At 48.2% G+C, this 16,762-nt stretch overlaps 1 protein-coding gene across 4 annotated transcripts; it reads left to right on the forward strand.

Moving 5' to 3' along the window:
* The first annotated feature begins 26 nt into the window (after nt 1–26).
* Nucleotides 27–15,988, forward strand: vipas39 (VPS33B interacting protein, apical-basolateral polarity regulator, spe-39 homolog). Of its 4 annotated transcripts, none has more exons than XM_007906018.2 (20): nt 27–85; nt 1,845–1,934; nt 3,327–3,441; nt 3,868–4,014; nt 4,563–4,634; nt 4,828–4,892; nt 5,279–5,335; nt 5,949–6,041; nt 7,101–7,134; nt 7,772–7,874; nt 7,962–7,989; nt 8,481–8,554; nt 9,006–9,081; nt 9,960–10,094; nt 10,967–11,008; nt 11,585–11,674; nt 12,287–12,373; nt 13,121–13,210; nt 14,018–14,122; nt 15,374–15,988. In XM_007906018.2, exons 2-20 carry the CDS (start codon nt 1,845–1,847, stop codon nt 15,392–15,394), a joined length of 1,524 nt encoding a protein of 507 aa, XP_007904209.2. In that variant the 5' UTR covers nt 27–85; the 3' UTR covers nt 15,395–15,988. The 4 variants fall into 4 exon arrangements, with proteins under 4 accessions (XP_007904209.2, XP_007904208.2, XP_007904212.2 ...); XM_007906017.2 differs by lacking the exon at nt 27–85 and adding an exon at nt 96–275; XM_007906021.2 differs by lacking the exon at nt 27–85 and adding an exon at nt 96–275 and having other exon boundaries at nt 4,831–4,892.
* The last annotated feature ends 774 nt before the right edge of the window (nt 15,989–16,762 follow it).

Below are 16,762 nucleotides of genomic sequence, written 5' to 3' on the forward strand. Positions count from 1 at the left end.
AGAGGAATAATTAAAGCGCTGTCTCAACGGCTCAACCGGAAACTGTGGTGACCACGAGGCCAACGTCAGGCCGGAGCAGTGTGGGGTATGAGTGGGGGGGGGGGGCGGAGGGAGTAGAGAGAGAGAGGGCAGTGTTGGGTGGGGGGCGCGTTTTAACCAAATCGGACTACAACTCCCGAAGTCCTCTGCGTCTGTGCACATGCGCAGAGCTCGCTGGCCGAAGCCGTCGCGCATGCTCCGTGTCTCGCGTTGAGCGCTATCAGCTGAGCTGAGGGGTGAGTGTGTGGGGTTTACCTTGAACCCGGAAACGGGTTGGGATTAATGAACACTACCCCTTTTTTTGGGGGGGTTGGGGGGGGTTGGTGTCTCTATTCTCCTGCGACTGTTGCTTATCTACATATATGTGTGTGTTGATTTGCTCTGACCTTGGCTTCATAGGGTACTTGCACTTGATGTGATTATAATAATAATATAATAATAATAATCCTTGCATTTGATATAGTGCTTTTCACGTCTTCTGGACGTCTCGAAGCGCTTCACAGCGTATACGGTCAAGTGAATTGACTTCCATACATTATTTGCACGTGCAAGGTCCTGTGTCGGGGCAATATAATATAATAATATAATAACAATCCTCGCATTTGATATAGCGCTTTTCATGTCTTCTCGACGTCCCAAAGCGCTTCACAGAATAGGCTGTAAAGTGAATTGACTGTATCTTTGTGGGCGAATGCGACAGCCAATTTCGCACAGCAATGTCCCACAAACTGTTGTTTGAACTGGTTAGACCTACTAAAGGGACGAGGAAACTCAGGGCGAAACCTTGGGCAAGTTTCCTTACTCCACACAGAGCCTAATAATAATCCCTCCCAAACCAAAACAATAATAAATTGGTCATTTTCCATCTACGACTGTTTGTGGGACATTGCTGTGCGCAATTGGCTGCCGCGTTTGCCCACAAATATACAGTCAATTCACTTTACAGTGTGTTCTGTGAAGCGCTTTGGGATGTCCTCCCGACGTGAAAAACGCTATATCAAATGCAAGGATTATTATTATTATAACGGTACCTCCTGCTCCTGCTATTAGAATGATGTCCTTTTCACGACCAAGACTGATTTTGTCACATGCAGCGTCTCACAAGTGTGGACGTCGTTGCTCAGAGTGTGCTGTCGCTGCCTGCCTTTCGGTGGAGTGACTGCATTGCTGGGTGAGATGTTAAATGCGAGTTCCCGTCCACCTATTTAGGCAGATGCTAACGGGTTCCCGCGTGGCACGGTTTCGAAGAAGAGCATCCAAATTCCTTCCTCATCAAAATTCACCAAAGTCAGATTGTTCTGGGTATAATTATAATATAATAGCAATCCTTGCATCTGATATAGCGCCTTATCACGTGTTCGAGACATCTCAAAGCACTTCACATGAGATACTGTAAAGTGAATTGACTGTATATTTTGTGGATGAAACGCGGCAGCCAATTGCACACAGCAGTGTCCCACAAACAGGCGCGGATTGAGTGACCCCATTTTTATTTTTTTATATTTTGTTTTGTTATTTGGAAACAATTTCTCCCTGTTGATTCCATCAAAACCCCTCAAAAATGTCAAAGGTCTCCATTAGGTCACCTCTCAACTTTTCTTTTTCTCTCCAGAGGAAAAAGTCCCAGTTCATCAGATTAATTAATGATTGTGGATTATCACTGGCACAGGTTGCATTTTCATAAAGAGAAAGGAGAAGGTGGCAATAACTGGTGGTGGGAGAAACAGAAGCAAACATATCATCACCAAACGACATTCAGATGAAAAGAGAAGTGATCGCTTTACACAATATTTTTTAATTTTCAGATGAACAGAAATAAAAATGATGAAGAAGATTATTGGAACAGCACCAAATGCAAAGCTTTTATCTTTGATGACGATGACGAATTTACACAGGCAAGTGAACGGGTTGATTTTATACTTAATAATAATAATAAAATAATAATAATCCTTGCATTTGGTATATAGTGCCTTATCACATCTTCAAGATGTTTCAAAACACTTCACAGAATCTTACTGTAAAGTGAATTAATTGTATTGTGGGTGAAACTCGGCAGCCAATTGCACACATCATAATAATACATAGTAATCGTTGCATTGTAAGATGTCTCACAGAATGTATTGTAAAGTGAATTGACTGTGTATTTTGTGGGCGAAATGCAGCAGCCAATTGCGCACAGCAGTGTCCCACAAACAGTCATGGATAAGTATTATTATGTATAATAACATACTAATCGGTACATTTCATAAAGTCTATTACATTGGACTGTCTCGTAAGAACATAAGAATTTGCTGGCGAGAGAAGACCAAGATCCATCTAGTTCGCCTTCCACTATCCTGACAGTCGCTTGACATTTCGTGTCCCAAACTATACACTGTATCCCCAGATATTATTTTTTTAGCAGAAATCTATCTAACTTGTTAGATAGATTTGAAACAAATTACATTTTCTGCTTCTGCTGTCTCCCTAGGGAGCCTGTTCTGTAAGTTTACTACTCGCTCAGTGAAGTAGTGTTTCTGCAGATTTGTTCTGAATTTAACCCCCCCTTCAATTGCAAGACGTGTCTTTGATTCTACTGTTCAGCACAAGATAAAACAGCTTATCATGGTCTACATTATCAAGTCCCTTTAGAATCTTACAAAGACCGTGATCATATCACCACTCAACCTTCTTCAGTGTGAACAAGCGCAGTTTATCTAATCGCTCCTTGTAGTCCAGTCCCTCCATCCCCTCAATCATTTTGGTTGCCCCACTCTGTATCCTCTCAATCACTGCAATATCTGTTTTATATTGTGTTGACCAGAACTGCACACGGTATTCCAAGTGCAGTCACACCAGTGATTTATAAAGTGGCAGGATTACCCCACTCGAGTTTCACAGGCAATTGCTATCAAGTGACACAGTGGGGCGAATGGCATTCTTCTGCGCTGTAAATTTGAAGTGTAGTGACTGTATATTTTTAGTTGAATGAATTTGAGCAGAGTTAGATCCCAAGACAGCTGTGAAGTGAATGACTAACTTTTGCCAAGGATTGTTGGCTGGGACACCGAGAGAAAATCCCTTCCTCTTTTCCAATGGGGTGGCTGGCTCTTGAACCTCAGCTAACAATCCAATTGAGAGCATTGAAGAGAATACAGAGTTTATCCCAGTGTCCTGGCCAACAATCCTGCAGATAAATTGGTCATGGCTAGTTGGGGAACCTTCCCCACAAACAACAGTTACTACACTTGACAGCCATATCTTTGACGGCGTTTCAATGTTACGTTAAAAAAAACGTCCCTTTACAGCTGAAGGAGTCTAAGCGTGCGGTGAACAATCTCCGGAGGATTGTGGATGATGATGAAGATGATGAGGACGACGATGATGTGGAAAAGGTCACCTGGAGCGGCGAGCGAGTGGGAAGTGAGTCTTTGGTCGAATGAATGGTCCAAACAAACAACAACGTGCTCTGTGGAGGTGAGGTGGGGTAATGCCCTCCACATCCTGACCCAGAGAGGAGAGAGAGAGCTACTAACCAAACCAATACTAAATACAGAATTACATTTACACGGTGCCTTTCATGTCGGGAGGATGTCCCAAGGCTCTGTGCAGTCAGAGATTTGACCCGAGCTGGTGGGTTGGGATCAGGGAGAGTGGAGGGCACGGAGCATAGCTGTCGGAGGGTGGACGAATGCGCGGTCGAAGAGGAGGGTCTTGAGACGTGCCTTGAAGGAGGCAAGGGAGGGAGCGAGCCGAAGGGACTATTATGACGCTGATCTCATGGCGGGGGCTGGGGGTTGGTAGTGGTCTGTCAACAGGCAACTTTAATCGAAGGCATCTCTCTTCCAGGTATCGCATGGTCAGTTAAGGAAAACTCATTGAGCACTCGGGCGTCCGAGATCCGGGATGAAGGATTTGCCAGATCCCAATCCAGCCATGCACAGTCGGCAGTCACCAAGCCCCTCTCCACCTATTCTCTGAGCAGCTTTTTCAAAGGTAACAGTCTCTTAAATGTCATATAATAATAATAATGCTCGCATTTGATATAGGGCCTTATCACGTTGAGGTGTTGAGACGTCTCAAAGCACTTCACAGAATATATTGTGATGTGAAATGTCTGTGTATTTTGTGGTCAAAACGCGGCAGCGAATTGCGCACAGCAGTGTCCCAATTTTTTCTGAAGGGTTTATTATCTTTGGAAAGCGATCCACCAATTGACGTAACAACCGGGTTCCTACTTCTCGATAAACAGAGGCGTGTGGAGTAAGGAAACTTACCCAACATTTCGCCATACCGGGAATCGAACCCAGGTCCTCTCGCTTGTGAAGCAAGTGCTCTAACCTCTACACTACAGCACTACAACATACATAAATGTATATTCTTCATCCCGGTGTTCTGAAGCTGGCTGATGATCTAGCTAATGGGGGGCAGGTCGTGAGAGGGGTTTGCACCATGATTAGAGGGGGGGTGGTGGGTAGAGAGGCCACCCTCACTCAGTCCCCAGCATGGCCTGTGACTGAACATGTTGTTGGCTTGCTTTCCAGGAAGAAACCGGGAGCCTCCCCCAGGTTTCTATGGGAGCAGTAGGCCAGGGAGCTTCCTGTCGCTTTCGGATTGTAAGTCTGTGGGTTGGGCAGTCTGGGCAAGACCGGGTGTGTCTTTGTGTATCTGTCTGTGTATGTCTGTCTATCTGTGTCGGTCTGTCTGTTTGTGGGTCTGTCTGTGTGCTAATGTCACAGCACTGTCTGTGTGTGTGGTGTATTAACTGCACTGTGATTTTCTCTCTCTCACCCTCCCTCACTCCTCCAGCAGTCATCGGTTCCGGGAGCACGAACATAGCTCCCGACCTTCGGAAATCCAAGTTTGACTACAAGGTAGGAAGAAAGAAAGGAATGACTGTGTGATTCCCTGGACACTGGTCGAGATGTTAAATTCCGTCTGCTCTTCCCTCACTCCCACTGGAAGGTTGTGCAGATACAGGCAGTTGGGATATTTTAAGAAGAGGGATTTGGGATTTAACTAAGAGGAAGGGAAATGGGATTAAAAGATCTGACATCGAGTCTTTCACATCGGGAGGACGTTCCCTGAAAGCGCTGGTCAGTCCAGGATTCACACTTGAGCTGAAGTAGGGGTGGTGGGGCGAAGATGAGGGGGCTGAGGGCCGAGGGCAGTAGGGAGGAGGGAAGATTGAATACAACAAAAAGTACTTTGGACATTGGATATTATTGCTTGTTTTCCTTCCCCCCCCCCTCCCCCCCAGGACAGTGTGATTGATTGGAACGCCCTGGAGACAGTCAGACGGATGCAGAAGGCCAAGGTATGACTGGCGGGGTTGGCATCTACTGCTGCGGAGGGCTGTTCTACGTTGCACCAACATGTATAGAAATCATTCTACAGGGTGTCCACAAAGTCCTGTTACCAGCCCTCCATCATGTGTTTATTCCCCAACAATGCAACTGAAACATATGGAAGAATGATATCAATTATATTTAGATGTGCTTAATTATTCAATGCAAGTGTTTAACTATATTTAGACTACAGAGGGTCGGTATGTGTGTGTGAGCACCATCATTTTCATGGCAGATAATGATCGACGATATTGTGGAGGAAGGCAGAGCAGGTCTCTACCTTCCCCCACCTCCGTGATATTGCCCAGCTCAGGATTTTGCACACCCTGTACAATAGAGATGATGTCCCTGAGAAATGGTTCCTTTCTCTCCCCCACCGCCTCAACAATAAGTCAACAAGAGTTGACTAGAGCGACTTTTTCTTATCCCAAATCTCTTCGGGAGGGGCTGTCGCACACAGTGAGAGATTGAGCCAGTCCGAGGTGAAGAAAAAGTTGCGATGCGCTAATCTGGGACATTGGGAAAAGCTTCAGCTTCTACTTCTCACAAGCCTTGTCTTAGGGTGTCGTTTTGTTTTGGCAGCCGTACTCCCTGGAAAAGTTTCGCTCCTTGAAAGACAAGCTACAGCTTGTGGATGAGGCCGTGCGGACGCACGATGGAAACGTTATCACGGCGGTGAGTCTGTGCTGTATCGCCACGGCTCCCGACACGGGACATCCTGTCAGTGCTGTGACATTAGCACACACTCACCCACCTGCAAGTCCTGCTCGCTGGGACCAAGGCCCAATCCCTAGAGCCAGTGCACAGGAGTACAATGAGGCGATCTCTTAGCTTTCAAGGATCAACTGGGTGGAACAACAACAGCAAAATGCATTTGTATAGCGCCTTTCACATCAGGAGGATATCCCAAGGAGCTGGACAGTCCAGGATTTGCATCCCTGGGGGTTGCGATCAGGGAGGGTGGGGGTAGGTGGGTGACCGAAGGTGTTGTCGAAGAGGAGGGTCTTGAAGGAGGCGAGGGAAGGGGTGAGGGGAAGGGACTGTGGGATGGAGTTCCAAACTTTTTTTTATTTAAAAAAAAATAAAAACATTAGTTTTTAGTTGGTCAGCCGGGGTGTCCTGACACCTGTGGAAATCCATCACCGTGCTTAAGAGCATCCAAACTAGACTGGGAGTTCCACATATGTCTGCCAGCTATACGTGGAGATGTTCCTGTGTCTGGTTGAGATAAACATGGGGTCTTCAGTGTAGAAAAGAGACATCACCGAGGGCACCTTATCATGGTATAATTAGAGCATAATAATGGTTTATTATTATGATAATTATTAAGAATTATAATATTAATTAATATTATAATGTATAATATTAATTATAATTAATTAATAATAATATGATAATTTATTAATAATGATAATTATTATCATGGTATAATAAGCTGAGATTGGATTGAGAAAGTACATGCCGAACAATAGCTTCAGATACACAAAGGCAGCAGAACAAGATGGCACAAGTTTAGGGATGTGACGAGCACTTTTAGAAGACACACCAGACCCTTTAAGCCGAGGGTAATTAACAACTTACAAGGAAGGGTGGTTGAGGCCAGGGTGTTGGGACACATTTAGGAATGGCTCTCTGCTGTGATGGGCAACAGGGTGGGATGATGTGTGAGATGGAAGGATCATCATCCCGACCTCTCATGAAGACTTTAAAACACGGTACAATTTCTCTTCCCAGGTGCTGATATTTCTGAACAAAACGTTAAGCAAAGGTAAATTGTCTTCTTTATCTTGCGTTATTCTTGTAAGTTTGGGTGGGATGGAAGGGGTTAAACCTATCAAGGTGAAGATTAGGAATGGAATCGAGGTGATTGGGTGCCCTGATATCATAGGAACATTCAGCCCCTCGAGCTTATTTGCCATTCTGTTAGATCAAGGCTGATCAGTACCTTAACTCCAATTAATGTCAACGTTCCTTCTCCACTGTGTGCATTCCTCGAAGGAATTCTGTTTTCCTATCCTGTATTGAGAACGTGTGTGGCTCTGTGTGTCTGTAATAGGAAAATTTCTGCTGGTGTATTGGAAAACAGGTTTCAGAGTGAACGCCTTTTCTCTCTGTCAGACTAATTAATTACCGGGGTTATAGCCTTAAAGACAGAATGAAGACCAATACCATTAGTGCTTAGGGCAGGGAATACTTCTTCACACGCTGTATCAAATACAGAGATTATTATCATTGGTTACCAGAGGTATTAAGGGTATATGTAGCGAAAGGGAATGGGCATTGGAATACAAAGAACCACCCAGCTCTACTAAATTGTTGGAACGGGCTTGATGGGTTGAATGGCCTCTGATACGCTGCTTTCTCTCTCTCTCTCTCTCTCTCTCTCTCTCTCTCTGGGGTTTTAGAGGTGCTCTTTCCCGAGCTCGGCCTCAGGCAGGGCGCTCTGAACCACTTCATCTGTTACCTGAAAGAGATGGGCAGAGAGAAGGTGCTGATGGAGCTACTCAGGTAGGAGATTGTCTGGTGGGTGTGTTTTCTTTGCTGGTTCTGGAGTTTAACAGTGGAATCTGAACCCAGTATTTGTCTCACTGGCAGAGCGCTGGGGAGAACAGAAGAGGCAGCGGTAAGTACGTTTACGTTTTGAGAGAGAGGGGTATTTCCCCCCACCCCCCTGTTTTCCCGGGGTCTGCACACCCCCACCTTGCTCTTTCTCCCCACCCCCCCCCCACAACGAATGGGACTTAGCAGTAAGTAGGAACCCAACTGATAGTCGATACGCGGATCTCTCTCTGGAGGTAATAATCCCCATCCCTCCCCCACTAAAAAAAATTTGGTCACTCAATGCATGACTGTTTGTGGGACACAATTGGCGCAATTGGCGGCCTCAAAATACACGGTCACTAGACTTTACTGTATATTGTAAAGTGTCATGCTCTGCCACTGTAAAGCGCTCTGGGGCACTACTCTGCATGAGAGGTGCTGTGTAAATGCAAGTTGTTGTTATATCCCGTGAAGCACTTTCAGACCTCTCAACGACGTGATGAGGCGCTATATCCGACGCAGGGATTATTCTTATTAATATTATTACTCTGCCTCTGGAATTTGCTCTCTCAGCTCCTGCACTACAAGCAACATCTAAACATCACGGACCAAATTAAGAAAACCGACTTCGTAAAGAGCTGCATCGGGTGAGTAAACGTTCAGAGCGCATTAAAGCCGTTGATTAAGAGTCAGGTCCGGCCACTGTTAAGCGCTCTTGAGACGCTACCCTGTATGGAGGGCTCTATATAAGTGCAAGTTGTTGTGGTAGTCACAGGGGTAGAAAGGGAGACACTTGGCTGCCGCGTTTTGCCCACAGTCACACGCAGTCACTCCACAGTATAGCCCGTGAAGTGCTTTGAGATGTCTCAACGACATGATGAGGCGCTATATCATCACGTGCAAGGATTATTAGTGTTGAATCTTCAACCATTGTCACCTCCCTCCTCGCTCATCCCCCTTCTCCCTCGCTCGGCGTCCAACCCCATCACTGTGCAGCGCTCCGAGATACTATCCTGCCTGAAAGCCGCTGTGTAAATGCAAGTTGTTGTTGTTGAACATTACCTGCAACGTGTAACGTTTCCTCTTGTTGCGCACTAGGTTTTCATTCGCACCCGATGATGCCACACACGTTGAAGATCACTACACACTGCTGGACAGACAGCTCATCATTGAGGTCAGAGCAGAAGCAGGCAGAGTCCTTTACTCTTATAATAATATCAGTTGTTCTCATTTGTTATCGTTTGGGGTATCGGAGCTGGGTGACCTCTTCCTCTTGTATGTTAGTGTGTATGCGTGTGCATGTTTTTTGTGTGTACACGAGTGTGTGAGTGTGCGTGTTTTTGTGTGTGTGCGTGTTGAGTGTGTGTGTGTGAGTGCGTGTTTTTGTGTGTGCAGGTGCATGTATGCGTGTTTTTGTATGTGCTTGCGGGAGAGAGTGTGTGTGTGTTGTGCATGTTTTTGTGTGAGTATGTGTGCACGTGTGTGCGTGTTTGTGTGTGAGTGTGTGCGTATGTGCAGGAGTATATGCGAAGGTGCGCATGTTTTTTTGTGTGTTAGTGGGTGTTTTTGTCTGTGTGTGAGTCTGTATGTGTGCGTGCAGGATTGTGTATGTGCGTGCATATGTGTGTGTGTGTGTGTGTGTAGGGAGTGGAGGTTGTTAAGAGGTTGGAGATCATCTGCTTCTGTCTTGACCTCCTAAAACCCCACCAACCTGCCCGTTCCCTCCTGTCTGCAGGCACTAGCCTGCTCCACTTCCCCCGCCCTCCCCACCCCACCATCGGTGGTCGTGCCTTTAGCCTTTCTGCCCCCACCCTCCGGAACTCCATCCCAGAGCCCCTTCCCCTAACCCCCTCCCTTTCATCCTTCAAGGCCCGTCTCAAGACCCTCCTCTTTGACTGCGCCTTCGGACACCTCCCCTCCCCCAACGCATCCTGATCCCAACCCCCCAGCTCGGATCCAAACCTCTGACTGTGCAGTGCCTTGGGACGTCCTCCCGCCGTGAAAGGCGCTGTGTAAATCTCATTTGTTGTTGTTGTTGCTGCTGTCTTTCAGGCGAACGACAAACGCATTGAGGCAGCAGGACAGATGGACATCTTTAAGCGTTATCCGAGGAAGGCCTCCATTCTCAATATGCCGCTGATCACCACACTTTACTACGCCTGCTTCTACCATTATGGAGAGTCAGAAGTACGTTAGCGCCGTCCAGCTTGCGTGCCGTGCACGGGCATCGAATGCAACAGCAACTTGCGTTTATATAGCGCCCTTCACATGGGGTTAAGTTCCGGAGCACTTCACGGTGGCGGAGTCTGACACCGAGCCGAGGGGGGAGGTGACCGTAAGCACGATCAAAAAGGAAGTTCTTTAGGCGGGATCGAGATAGAGAGCGAGAGAGAGGAGCCGCTTTGATTCCTTTACGACCAGCGCTCTTGTGCGATATTATTATAATAATCCTTACATTTATACGGCGCCTTTTCTGTCAGGAGGACGTCTCGAAGCGCTTTGCAGGTTTTACTGTGAAGTGTGGTGACTGTGTATTTGTAGGCGAACGTGGCGCATTAATAATAATAACACTTGCATTTGATATAGTACCTTATCACGTTGTTGAGACACCTCAAAGCATAGAATTTATATTCCATTCTGTGAAGAATATTTTGTGTCCCACAGTCAGTTATGGATTGAGTCAGCAAATTTTTTTTTATGTTTATTACCCCCGGAAAGCAATCCGCCAATCGACTAACAAACGGGTTCCTACTTACTGCGAGGTAAACAGAGGTGTGTGGAGTAAAGAAACTTGCCTAAGGTTTCGCCCCACCTGGAAATCAAACCCGGGTTCTCTCACTTGCGAGGCGAGCACACTAACCAATGAGCTACATTGGTGGCCGAAGGCACGTTCGAAGATGAGGGTCTTGAGATGTGCCTTGAAGGAGGCAAGGGAGGGAGTGAGGCGAGGGCAATCTGGGACGGAGTTCCAAAGGGTGGGGGCAGAGACATCATGCGCCGAGACGCTCGGCTAATTCCAGGTCAAATGCAAGTAACCCTGTCGTTCTGTTCCTTCCTAGGGCACGTTCAGTGGCCCAGGAAACCTGAGGAAAACCTTCAAAGTAAGTAACTTCAATTGAGGTTGAGGTACAGATCAGTCATGATCTAATTCAGGGTGGGGGGGGGTCAAACCGTTTGGCTGCTGAGGGCCGGACACCCTATTTGAGCAACATCCGGGAGCCAATATTATAAGCAATATTTTTGCATTTCCCTTCCAGAAATATAACATAACATTTACGAGTTATGATGGGAGCGGGTGGGCCAGGTGAAAGGGGGGTTGGGGGGGAAAGGGATGAAATAGGCTTGTGTGTGCGCGTGTGTTGGGGGAGGGGGTCATGTTTTCCTCCCATTCTGTAGGGTTTTTTTCCCCCGTTTTCTAATCACGTATGTTTTTTTCCAACGCTGATGGGATGCATGGAATTCTCAGTTGGGTTTTGGATACTTTTAAGCATAGTGATGGGTTTCAGCAGTTATCCATCTCCTTTAAGGGGTGGGAGGTGGGTGGTTGGGGAGAAAGAGGAGGAAACGATACTTAAGACCCTGAGACGTACAGAGGCAGACACCAGGTTGATTATACATTCACAGCTTTTAGACAGATCGAGGTGAATGTGCTTTCCTTGTCCGCCCCCTGCACACAGATTTCTGACAAGCAGTACGTGTTGACGGCTCTGGCAGCCCGAGTGAAGCTCAAAGCTTGGAATGACGTTGATCTGCTTTTTACTACAAAGGTGATCGATTTCTGTAATGACAACTCGCATATATAGCGCCCTTCATGCAGGGTAGCGTCCCGGAGAGCAACATCACGGATTGGGGTGGGGAAGCCCTATTATAATAATAATAATCATCATAATCCTTGCATTTGAGATTAATTGCCTTAACACGTCATCGAGATGACTCAAAAGCGCTTGACAGGATATACAACAACAACAAGATTGCATTTATGGAGCGCCTTTCACGTCGGGAGGACGTCCCAAGACACTGGACAGTTGGGTCGGGACCCGAGCAGGAGGGGAAATGGTCAGGGTGAGGGGTGGGAATGGAGGGAGCGAGGAGGGGGTAGAGAGTCGAGAGGGGAGCTGAAGGCACGGTTGAAGAGAAAATATACTGTAAAGTGGAGTGACTGTGTTTTGCGGGTGAAACGCGGTAGCCAATTGCGCACAGCAAATGTCCCACAAACAAATGCCCTTTTCATGCAATTAACAATCATTCCTGTCATTATGTCTGCACCCTTGTGTTTAACCCATGCTTTTCCCTGCTGGTTTGCATATTGGCCCTGTCTTGTCAAACTCAGTGCAAACATTTCTCCCCAAGTAAATAACATCCACTTTATTCTATTAAAGAACTGGCTGGGTTACACCAAGAAAAAAGCCCCCATTGGGTTCCATCGAGTTGTGGACATCTTACACAAGAATAATGCTCCGGTTAAGGTAAGCTTTTACAACAACAACAAGATTACATTTGTATAGCGACTTTCACGTCGGGAGGACGTCCCAAGGCGCTGAACAGTCGAGGTCGTTCACCCGAGCTGCAGGCTGGGGACATGAGGGATAGCAGGCAAGGTGGGTGGAGGAGGGAAGACGACCGAAGGGGAAGAAGAGGAAGGACTTGAGGCGGGCCTTGAAGGAGGCAAGGGAGGGGAAGAGGCGGAGGGGCTCCGGGATGGAGTTCCAGAGGGTCGGGCGGGAGCAGGCCATTACTCGCCGAGCGGAGGGAGTGGACAGGTTGGTATGGGGATAGCAGGTCACAGAGGAAAATCGTGGAGAGCTTAAAAGTAAGGACAAGGATTTTAAACTCTTCTCTGGGGAATGGCGAGCTAGTGAAGCCGGGCGAGGGTGGGAGTGATCGGGTCACGGACCTTAGTGCTGTAGGCGGATGCTTTCTTCCCTTGAGCAGCAAGAATATTCCGACAAGATATTCCTCAACTCAGTGAACACAACTTCAAACTAGGACATAAATAGGATTGGGGGGTGGGGGGGAGATAGAGAGAAGAGAAGGAAACTATTGGAATATTTACTACCACAATGTGGCTGAGATTTCAGTGTGACAGTGTTCCAAGATGCTGTCCGGCGTGAAGGGCGCTATATAAGTGCAAGTTGTTGTTGTCTCACCATCCTGACCCCCATCTTACTTTGCTGATGCCAGAAATGACTGATTTTTGTGGTGTTTTGTCCCAGATTCTCCAGGAGTACATCGCTCTGGTGGATAACCCAGAACTGAAGCTAAATCTTGCCACAAAGTACAAGTGCCACGACATTGTGATTGAGGTAAGTGCGGGGCGCAGTGGATTAATAATAATAATAATCCTTGCATTTGATATAGCACTTTAACACATCTTCGAGACATCTCAAAGCGCTTCCCAGGATATACTGTAAAGCGAATTGACTATATATTTTGTGAGCGAAATGCGGCAGCCAGTTGTGCTCAACAGTGTCCCACAAACAGTCGTGGATTGAGTGACTACATTATTATTTTTTTAAAAGGGATTTTTACTCCCGGAAAGTGATCCATCAATTGACTAACATCCAGGTTCCTACTTACTATTAGGTAAAACAGAGGCATGTGGAGTAAGGAAACTTGCCTAAGGTTTCGCTGATCATTCACTCTTGCTTCGCTAAGTGGGGAGAGGAACAAAGCAGTGGTTAGGTGATTTGGCTACACGTCACATTTGGCAATTGCCTTCAGAGATTATTTGATTTGAAAGCTGCTCTGTAAATACCAGCCGTGTTGCGCGCAGAGAATTGCAGTTGCGGAGTCAATGGGATGCATTTGATTTTCCTTTTTTTAAATTCTTTATTTGCCTTCTGCAGGTCCCTCATCCCCTCCTCTCCACCATGCATTCAGCCACTAACACCCCGAAACTCTGGAACTCCCCACCTCATTCCCTCTGCCTCGCCTCCCTCTCTCTTCCCATCTTCAGATTGCATCTGAAGACCTTCCTATTCGACCGTGATTACAGTCACCTCCCCCCCTCTCCCCAGCTTGGCGTTGGGCTCCATCATCATTGAGTGCACCGAGACACTACTCAAGATGCAGTTTTTGTTGTATTATTTTTCCTCTTTTTCTGATTTCAGAGCTACAAGGACCTGAAAGACCGACAGCAGCTGTTGATGTACCGAAAAAANGTGGACAGGGGCTCGGAGGAGGAGCGGAAGATAGATATTATTCTGAACAATTCCGTGAGTTAAACAGGAATTTAAAATTCTGCAGCAGGGATGGCAGTGGCAGTGGCTAGACACCATGCGGTTTCCCTCACCTCCCTCGCCTTGATCACAGCTGGGTGGGGGGGGAGAGCAGGGTGGTGGTGGGGGAGAGCAGGGTGGTGGTGGGGGAGAGCAGGGTGGTGGTGGGGGGAGAGCAGGGTGGTGGTGGGGGGAGAGCAGGGTGGTGGGGGGGAGAGCAGGGTGGGGGGGGGGAGAGCAGGATGGTGGCGGGGGAGAGCAGGGTGGTGGGGGGGAGAGCAGGGTGCTGGGGGGGGGAGAGCAGGGTGCTGTGGGGGGGAGAGCAGGGTGGTGGAGGGGAGAGAGCAGGGTGGTGGATGGGGAGAGAGCAGGGTGGTGGGGGGGGAGAGCAGGGTGGGGGGGGGGAGAGCAGGGTGGGGGGGGGAGAGCAGGATGGTGGGGGGGGAGAGCAGGGTGGTGGTGGGGGAGAGCAGGGTGGTGGGGGGGAGAGCAGGGTGGGGGGAGAGCAGGATGGTGGGGGGGAGAGCAGGGTGGTGGGGGGGAGAGCAGGGTGGTGGGGGGGAGAGCAGGGTGGTGGGGGGGAGAGCAGGGTGGTGGGGGGGGAGAGCAGGGTGGTGGGGGAGGGAGAGCAGGGTGGTGGGGAGGGAGAGCAGCGTGGTGGGGAGGGAGAGCAGGGTGGTGGAGGGGAGAGAGCAGGGTGGTGGGGGGAGAGCAGGGTGGTGGGGGGGGAGAGCAGGGTGGGGGTGTGAGAGCAGGGTGGTGGGGGGGAGAGCAGGGTGGTGGGGGGGGAGAGCAGGGTGGGGGGTGTGAGAGCAGGGTGGGGAGGGAGAGCAGGGTGGTGGGGGGAGAGAGCAGGGTGGTGGGGAGGGAGAGCAGGGTGGGGGGGGGGGGAGCAGGGTGGGGGGGGGAGCAGGGTGTGGAGAGGAGGTGGGGGAGAGAGGATGGGTATGTTTGGAGAACGGCAGAACCCCCGAAGTGTGTTCTGCCCTTTGGGTGTCGTGTTGTTTTATCCAACTCATTGAGTCGCCCAATGACACTCACATTATGACTCCAGAGTCCTAAACTCTAGGGCCCAAACCAATGTCATTGGAGAGTGGGTGACAGGAGATCGCAGAGGTAGAACGGAGCAGATATTTGAAGGTGACGATTGGGAGGTTGGGGGGAGGGAAGGAGGAAAAGCAAGCGAGTATCCCAGCCCACCAGAATGTATTGGGTGCTAATGGAAGTTTTGATGACTGCACTTTCCAGCAAATCCGATGGAAGAACTGACCCGACAGAGCCGTCAACCTTTTGAGGTGCAAGGAGCGACAACAGTCTTCCAAACGCGATTCTAGATTGAAAGCTGTGAAACCGAAGGAGCTTGAGGATTAACACAGCAGAACGTGTGCTCTGTGACAGCGCCATTTCCACCCCCCACCCCCAAGGACCCCCTCCCCCCCACCACCAACCGGTAATGGTGACCTAGAATTCCAGTTCCCTCTCCCACGTGTTTAGACATTTTTGTTTCGGTCGACCGGGTATCTTGACACTGTCCGACAAGGAAACCCATCACCTGAAGTGTTCAAATCAAACTGAATTTAAACGCTTAATTCCCATCAGGTTTGTACATTTTTGAACGGTTATACGCATGGGTTTTATGAAGCTGGGGCAGTGGGGAGACATTCCATTGGAGACGGACAGGTCTAGGAGCTGAAAATGCCAAAATGTTCCAGATTTGAGGAGATGAGATGTGCTTCCAAGAATATCGGGCGTCGCACTGTCTAGTTTTCGCCATGAGGCGGCGCTGTCGGTCTGCGGTTGTGAATGGAGTACCGCCATATCATAGAATCTTACAGCACAGAGGAAGGAGGCCATTCGGCCCATCGTGCCTGTGCCAGCTCTTTGAAAGAGCCACTAACTAGTCCCACTCCCCCGCTCTTACTCCATAGCCCCGTTCGTTTTTATTTTAAAGAACAGTTTTTTTTAGTTATCCGCTGGTTTACAAGCCACACTTCCCTCCACGCCACCTTCCCCCACAAACAAACATGAAATGTACGAAATCCTAAATGTGGTAAACGCCAACACATCCTCCAGAGACATTGGTGTTGTGGACGGGTGCAGGAGCTAATTTGTGCCATTTGTCTACAAATACGCAGTCTCTGTGAAGCACTTTGAGGATGTCTCGATGTTGGAGACGCTGTGTCAAATGCGAGGATTAATTCCAGCGTTATTGCAAAGCAGTTACGAGAGGGAACATTTGTTTTACAGAAACCAGGCGGGAAAAAAAACGCCCCCTTACTTACCAAGAAGAACTTGTAAATAAAATATTGCCAAACTCATGTTGGGCACTTGATTTATTTATTACTCGCTTGCTTGTTTGCTTACTAACTTGCAGAGTTCTTTATTATTATTTACCAGACACATGGCTGCCCATTCCCACCTCCTCGCCTGCTCTCAGTTATGAAGATGGTCCATCATTCCAGTGGGGTTTCTGGGTCACTGTACGCAAACTGGCTGCCACGTTGGCTCGCAAAACACGGTCACTTCACTTCTGAGAAGCACAGTCTCAACGACGTGATAAGGCTCTATATTAAATGAAAGGATTATTATTATAATATCCCACGAAGAAGCACTTTGCGACTGCCCCGATGCGAAAGG

The sequence above is a fragment of the Callorhinchus milii genome, unplaced genomic scaffold (assembly GCF_018977255.1).
Source record: "Callorhinchus milii isolate IMCB2004 unplaced genomic scaffold, IMCB_Cmil_1.0 Scaffold9, whole genome shotgun sequence".
Classification (NCBI taxonomy): domain Eukaryota; kingdom Metazoa; phylum Chordata; class Chondrichthyes; order Chimaeriformes; family Callorhinchidae; genus Callorhinchus; species Callorhinchus milii.